Source organism: Protobothrops mucrosquamatus, unplaced genomic scaffold (assembly GCF_001527695.2).
Source record: "Protobothrops mucrosquamatus isolate PMUCROS unplaced genomic scaffold, P.Mucros_1.0 scaffold3995, whole genome shotgun sequence".
Lineage (NCBI taxonomy): Eukaryota > Metazoa > Chordata > Lepidosauria > Squamata > Viperidae > Protobothrops > Protobothrops mucrosquamatus.
Genome location: NW_015389933.1, coordinates 4,521 through 12,614, shown reverse-complemented (window position 1 = coordinate 12,614; position 8,094 = coordinate 4,521). Strand labels below are relative to the sequence as shown.

Here is an 8,094-nt window from a genome sequence, read left to right as displayed (position 1 = left end):
TTGAAATCCCCCAAGACCATAAGTCTGGGGGTCCCAACCGCCACCCCGGCTATCACGTCAGCCAGCTCAGGCAGGGCTGTTGATACATAGCAGGGAGCCAGGTATATAATCAACAAGCCCACTTGCACCCCTTGCCCCCACTTCACAAGGAGGGACTCCACGCCGTCTATCTGAGGCACAGTGGTCTCCCTTGGGCAAAGGCTCTCCCTTATAATGACCGCTACCCCCCCGCCCCTACCCCGGGTCCTCGGCTGATGGAATGCCTGAAAACCCGGCGGGCAGATGTCTACCAGTGGTACTCCACCTTCTACGCCCAGCCAGGTCTCAGTAATACCTGCCAGGTCCGCGCCCCCCTCTAAAATAAGATCTTGTATGAGGGGGGCCTTATTTACCACGGACCTGGCATTACACAACATCAGCCGATGGTCCCGGGCCGGAGGGTCTAAGTCTCCTGGAGACCGAGAAGAGACCTGAGGACCGGAGCACCCACAAGCTTGTAAATAGCGTGTGCGTGCTCCCCCAACCTGATATGGTCCTCGGCTCCCGCCATATCTGCCTATAGTCGGATACCCGACTATAGCCCTGACAGAATTGGGCTCCAGGTTTTTCTGTTTAACTACTACCCTATCAACAATGTTAAAAAAAAGGTGCCAGTTAAGATAAGGAAAAAAATATTCTAAGCATTCATAGTTTCCCTATCCACAGGCCAGAGAGAGATATCAAGGAATTTCTCCCTAATATCTTCAGTTCTAAGTAAAGCAGCTGGGACCAAAACCTCTTGGCCTTTTCATATCAAAATATGCTATTCAGCTCAAACTTAATTCTTTACATGGGAGATTTTTTTTCCCCATCTCCAAATCCAGTGTATTTCTCAACGGCTCATTTTAACTTTGGCTCAGTTGCCTTTTTTTAGGGCAGATTCCTGAATTTGTAGTATTAAGGTGATGGGAAAGGTCAGCCTTATTTGAAATTCAGGGCCTTGTGATGCCACTAAATATGAGAACCCCTTTCATAGTGGCAGTGTTATTATGACATGCCTTGTTTTGTATCCGTGTAACACAGCTTTTTAAAAATATATCTTTTATGTGTTTATGTAGTTTATTCACTACTTTGGATTTCTTATTTTAAAGGGCTGACATGATTAATTATTATTAGACCAAGTCATTGCCTAATTTACTTAACAGCCTTGCCCTAACTCTTTTCCTTGGACATTGATCTTGATAAAAAGAACTCAGTGACTTTGCAGATTGTCCTTGACATACGACTGGTTGCATAAATTACCATTTGTGATCACAACAAACTTCAGAAAAGCTACTTAGGACCCATCCTCAAGGTTGCAACTGTTGCAACCCACCACCTCCTTATATTTACAACCGGTTGCAGCGTCCTAGGTTTATTGGACTACAATTTGCAACTTTTTCGCTGTTTTCCAGAAGAAAACAGGAAAAAACACCCATTGGCTATGCCGGATTTGCTTAATGATTGCATGGTTGGCTTAACAACCATGGTGACTCACTTTACAACCATTGTAAAAGTGGTCATAAAATTGAGTCAGGTCAAATGGTGACTAGACTTACGACTGCAACGACGTATGACCGAAATTCCAGCCTCAGTTGTGGTTGTAAGTTGAGGACTACCTCTATGCTATTGGGAAGTTAGGGAAAGCTTAAATGTATCTTTTAACTTCTCTCTCTGCAGGTCATTTTCAAGGTACTAGACCCTGCTGTGAAAGTAGAAAACCCCTACAGCCAGGAAATCCAAGGTATGGCTTCAATGGGAAGTAAGGAAAAATTGCTTCTGATAATTGAAAATAAATGTTGCGAAGGGTTAAATAAGGTTGCCAAGGTTTTAGATATTGACACCGAGTTATGCTTGCAATTGTAGCAAAAATCTTAGCTTGAGTATAGGATTAGGGCGGAGATTTCTTCTCCAAGCTTGTGGGTTGGTTTCCGAACGCTTCATTATCAGGCTAGGTACCCTGTTTCCCCAAAAGTAAGGCCTACCTCGAAAATAAGCCCTAGCTTGATTTTTGGGGGTGGGCCTAATATAAGCCCTATCCCAAAAATAAGCCCTAGTTTTGGGGCGAGGCACACACCTAAAAATCAAGCTGGGGCGGGGGTATGGATCTGCCCCATGCACCCCGTACCCACTTACCTTGCCGCCAGGCCTCTTCTCGTCGACCCACTTCTTCTGCGGCGTCTTCGGCAGCAAGGCCTGCATTTCGCAGTCGGAGGCCTTTCCAAGAAGGCTGCTGCAGCCGAGAATCGAGCTATGGATTGGATCCATAGCTCGGTACTCGTCTGCAGAGGCCTTCTTGGAAAGGCCTCTGACTGCAAAAGGCAAGCTGGAATGCAGCCGCAACATGAAGCTGCTCCTTTGGGCCAAGAAGAAGTGGGCCGCCTGGGTGGGGCTGTCGGTGCCGGAGGGGCGTAAGACATCCCCCAAAAGTAAGACTTGGTGCATCTTTTGGAGGCAAAAAAATAAAATAAAATAAGACGCGGTCTTATTTTCAGGGAAAATAAGGAAATTCAGAGGAATTTAAGGAAATTCCGTTCCTTAAACTCCACTGAAGATGTTACCTAGCCTGGTAATGAAAGGTTCGGAAACCAACCCACACGCTCGGAGAATGAACCTCCACCCTCACAGAGTCATTCCCCAAACAAGGAAGGGAATGGGGGACATTTTAATAAAGAAAGGGCATCCTTATTAGAAATAAGATCACTGTAGCGGGATGTGAGAATGACGTTGGTAGATGGGAGGAAAGAGATGCTGCCTAGGCAACAATCAGATAAAAGAGGGAGGAGCTCACAACCGAGTAATTAGACAGTAAAAAGAAACAGTGGGAGATTTGTACTTTCAGACTTGCAAGATTCTATCAATGTAGCCTTATAATAAAATTGAATTAGTTAACCTTGTCATGTTCCCACTCTGGTTGACCTGGGAGGCTGACCACTACCTTGAATTGGATTGGCATTTGGTTTAATCTAACAGGGCTTTTTGTAAGTTACGATAACACAGGACTGTACTGTGTTATACGCCAGTTTTTCCAATGTATTTATTTATTTATTTATAAAATTTATAGGCTGCCCATCTCACCTCAAGGTATCCTCTAGATGTGTTGGACAATCACATCCTGTCCAATCTGGACATGAAGGGAATTTTTATTCAACACTTTGGAAGAGATACATTTGGGAAAACGTGGTCCTATATATATTATTGTGCTTCCTGCCTTGTGACCGTAAAAAGAAGGAAAGGGGAAAAGCAAGAAGATAGAAAAGGGGGAGGCTGAAGAGTCTGTAAAAGCTAAACTACTGCTTCAACACTTCCCTCTCTTGCCCAGATTTGTTACGTGTCACCAACTTGCGGGTGAACTTCACAAAGCTGCACACGCTGGGAGACAATTTGTTAGACTCACGATATCAAGTCCTGCAGAAATACTACTATGCGGTATATGAGATGGTGCTTCGAGGAAGCTGCTTCTGTTATGGACATGCCTCCGAGTGTGCCCCCTTCACAGGATCAGCTAACCCGGTTGAAGGCATGGTAAGTTGCTCTGTGGGAGGCAAGGAGAAGATCAGGGTGATGAGTAAATCGACAATCACAATCATTTTATGTGAGCTTAGTTTGTATCCGGAGTTCTCTGCACCTACAATAGGAATTCATGCTCTTTTTTAAAAAAAAAATATCTCTATGCTGGGAGAGGCTCTCTCGCTAATTCAGGGGTGTCAAACTCAATTTAATTGAGGGCCGCATCAGCATTGCAGTTGCCCTTGGGGGGCCAGGTGGGTGTGGCCAGCGTGGGTGCGGCCTACTGGGTGGGTATGGATAGAGTGGGTGTGGCTTACTGGGTGGGCGTGGCCAGCTCTACATCATTCGTGTCAAGGGTGCCTGTGGGGGCCTGGGCAGGAGTGGACAGATTTGAGGGTCTCTGGCAGAAGGGGGTGGGACCAGGGCAGAGCCCATCAAGCCGGATATGTGAAGTAGGCGAGGGCCATTTGCTGGCCACTTCCAGGCAATGGTCCATTTCTTCATTCCTCACAAAGGGTGACACCTCCCCAGCATGCACCCAGGGGGTGGGGCCAACACGGCAGGGGCTGGTTCCTCGCTGTTTCCAGACGCCTTGTGGAGCTAAGACTGAATGCATTTCAGCATAGATGGTCACCACAAAATTGTACATTGGCTCCCGGACGGCCTGGGCCAGGGCCAAGGCAACAGGAGCCGTTCCCTCACTGTTTCCAAGATGCTTTGCAGGCCACATGAAACCACTTCGCGGGCCGCATCCAGCCCCCGGGCCTTGTGTTTGACATGTCTGCGCTAATTGGTGTGCAAAGCTTTGTAAACCTATTTTGCCTGTCTCCTCTGCTCCAGATCCATGGACGATGTGTCTGTAAGCACCACACGAAGGGTCTCAACTGTGAGCTCTGCAAGGATTTCTATCAGGACTTGCCTTGGAGTCCAGCCGAGGTCCACGATCCACACGCTTGCAAAGGTGTGGGCTGAAGGCTGGGCCATTGTGTTTGCATGGAGCAGTGAGGGGTTGCATAGTAAACCAGTGGGAGTCATTGCAGGGAGATCATGCACATGGTAACATCACTGGCTTTGTGTGGTTACGTAGCCAAGACCAGGAGCCTTAGAACGGTTTAATCGTGGGTGTACTTACTGATTTATTAAACGATATAGGGAGCTTTTGACTTGCAACCACAGTTGGAAGCAGAATTTCCATTGCTAAGCAAGGCGGTTGTTAAGTCAGTCATGCCCGATTTTATCATCTTTTCCCCCCCCCCACGATTGTTAAGTGAATCATGCAGTCATTAAGCGAATCTGGCTTCTCCCACTGACTTTGCTTATCAGAAGCTGCGTGGGGAAGATCGCAAATGGTGATCCCCTGATCCCAGGACATTTACAACCTTCGTAAATGAATATCAGTGGCCAAGTGCCTGAATTCTGATCCTGCAACCGAGATGGTCATAAGTGCAAGGGCTAGTTGTAAGTCACATCTTTGGGTGCTGTTGTAACTTTGAATGGTCAGTAATGAATGGTTGTAAATCAAGGACTACCTGTATGGTATCCTGAATCTCACATCGAGTTAAGAGCCAGGCAGAGAGCTTCCTCTTTTGGATGGCCATCCAACCCCACTGCAGAAACTCCCGAAGTTTTCTCCACTCCGGTTGATGGCTCCTTCATCTTGGCCGCCTTGCTTCTTTGTGATACTCCTTGGGAGTATCCTATCGGAGCACCACAATTGTCATGCCTTGAGACAATTCGGGATCCCAAGTTTCAGGTGAGATGATAGTGTCATGATTCCGACAGATGTTACTCTTCAAAGAACTTCGAGACATTGTTTACCTTAAAGAATCTTTATTCAAATAACATGGCATCGGCACGTACAAGGTCGAAGCCAAAATCTGAATTCCCCTCCCCTAAACACATAGTATCAAGCACAATTCCCTCCCTCCAATTAACAGTCATAAATCACATGCTCCAATTAGTTTGAAATGCAAACCTTCCCTCCAGTTTCATAACCCGCCATTTCTTATCATCTCTTATTTCAAACCACCTTGAAGAATACTCCACTGCGATATTGTTATGTTTAACTAATCCCCATGCACACTCTTCCCCCTCCCCCCCAGCACCATCTAACCCTAACTCTAAAAGTAACACTCTAAAAGTAACACACTTTTAGAGTAACACTCTAAAAGTAACACCATCTAACCCTAACTCTAAAAGTAACACAGAAAATGGCTGCATCTTCATATATTGTCAAAGCAAGAAGATCCGAGGTTAGCAGCGTTGACATCTAGTCTGTGTGTCGCAGTCTATTTAGGCTCTACTGGAATAAGTATTGTTAGATCAGGGGGCTTTCTTGGGTGGTATCCACGGAGGAGAATGGACAGGAGCAGGATGCAGGCAACTGAATCGCTTTCCTGTCTTCTCCCCAGAGTGCAACTGCAATGAACATTCCCACCGGTGCCACTTCGACATAGCCGTATACCTGGCTACAGGTAACTCCAGTGGTGGGGTCTGTGATGAGTGCCAGCACAACACCATGGGCCGCCACTGCCAGAACTGCAAGCCGTTCTTCTACCGCAACCCACTGGCTGACATCAGGGCCAAAACAGCATGCATTCGTAAGTGTGTCACTTTCTAAAGCCTTGTGCAGGGGTAGGCAACCTTGGCTCTTTTATGACTCGTGGACTTGAAGTCCACGAGTCATAAAAGAGCCAAGGTTGCCTACCCCTGTCCTTGTGTATACCCCAGGAGTAAAGAGGAAGCAATTTGAATCTACACATGATTGAAAGTGAGTGGCTTTGCCATTTGCTTTGGGAAACACTCTGTAGAACTGAAAAGTTTTCCTTTTTTCATTGACCTTTTTTTCTTCTTCCATTCAATTGTGTCTGATTCTTGGACATTATCTGGGCAAGTCCCTGCAGGCAAAGTTTTCAGAAGTGGTTTGCCATTGTCCCCTTCCTAGGGCTTAGAGAAACTGACTGGCCTTGGATCACCCATCTGGCTTTGTGCCTGAAGCAGGGCAAAAAGTCACAGTCTCTTGGTTTCTAGCATGAGACCTTAACCACGACACCAAGCTGGCTCTCTTGACCCTAACACTATTTTAAATTCCCCTTAGTTAAATTGGTAGGAATTTTTAAACTTGTCAGTGATTGGGTGCTACCATTTTTAGCACTTCCAGGATGTATTGATCTGTACAAAGAGCGTTATTGCTTGTAAGATAGTATTGGAGCTTTCCTCCAGAGGAAAAGACTTGAAGTAGATTATGTAATAAACCGTCAGAACTCAGTAGAAATGAATACTGCACAGAACGGTCTGTGCATTTGATTCATGGGTTCTTCCCTACAAAATGTTTTGTGCTGGATGACTCTGTACTCTACGATCCCATCACATTATCTTCTTTAGCAATTAGTTCAGCTCAGTTCTAACTCAAGTGTTCGGTTGAGCTCTTTGATTGAAACAAAAGTCGGAAATTACTCACAAGGTTTCCCTTTGGATTCTCTTTTCGTGGGTCTTTTTGTGGCTCATGACATATCAACACCAGAGGTTTTCTGCAGGGTCAGAAGTTCAATAAGGTGGCCACCCCTTTTTAATACTGTACTGGGTTGGCCAGAAAGTACTAGTGTCAAGTCTAAGGTCATATGTTTACCGCTTCTGGAGGCAGGTTGTTCCACTGGTTAATTGTTCTAACTGTCAGGAAGTTTCTCCTTAGTTTTAGGTTGCTTCTCTCCTTGATTAGTTTCCTCCCGTTGCTTCTCGTCCTGCCTTCAGGTGCTTTGGAGAATAGCTTGACTCCCTCTTCTTTGTGGCAGCCCCTGAGATATTGGAACACTGCTATCATGTCCCCCCTCGTCCTTCTCTTCGTTAAACTAGACATACCCAATTCCAGCAACCGTTCCTTATATGCTTTAGCCTCCAGTCCCCTAATCATCTTGGTTGCTTTTCTCTGTACTTTTTCTAGAGTCTCAACATCTTTTTTACATCGTGGTGACCAAAATTGGATGCAGTATTCCAAGTGTGGCCTTGGAATATGTGGCAAAATGCAAAGATCCAGTTCCTGGACATCTTTCAGAGAACCAAACTTTTGCTTTTCTTGTGCATCGAGCACAACCAAAATGCATGTTCCAGTGTGTTTGTGTGTCATAGTCCTTTCTGCAAGAATGTTTTCTTTCCTTACCTTAGAGGGGAAAATGAGAGAAACATGAACAGGCCAGTGTCAACAGGCACCCAAAAAATCTTTAAAATTTTTTGTAAAACCCAAAGTTAGCCCTGGTCTTCCTGAGGCTGCTCCCACCTGGAGAAAATACTAACAATTAACTATTTCTGGAAGTCGCCATCAATGAGGGCTGGTTTTATGGAGCCTTCAGCAGGTTTTTGCAGATGAAAGGAGGAGTGGTGTGGCATTGTTCTGCCTATCCCATTCAGCAATTTCTTCCGCCCCACACAGACACTTTTTCTCTTTCGTCTCATAGCCTGTGACTGTGACCCAGCAGGCACTTTGGATGGAGGTGTGTGTGACAGTCACACAGACACAACGCTGGGCATGATTGCGGGACAGTGTCGCTGCAAAGAGGACGTCAGAGGTGT

General features: G+C 45.9%; 1 protein-coding gene across 1 annotated transcript in view; it reads left to right on the top strand.

Annotated features, from left to right (window-relative positions):
• Positions 1–8,094, top strand: part of LOC107298460 (laminin subunit beta-1-like) — a gene marked incomplete at its 3' end in the record, with an annotated part of 36,246 nt that overhangs the window by 23,697 nt on the left and 4,455 nt on the right. Inside the window, exons 6-9 of the mRNA XM_029286529.1 lie at positions 1,699–1,762; positions 3,341–3,543; positions 4,369–4,489; positions 5,940–6,128. Of these exons, the coding sequence (XP_029142362.1) occupies positions 1,699–1,762; positions 3,341–3,543; positions 4,369–4,489; positions 5,940–6,128 (577 nt within the window). The remainder of the gene's footprint in view (positions 1–1,698; positions 1,763–3,340; positions 3,544–4,368; positions 4,490–5,939; positions 6,129–8,094) is intronic.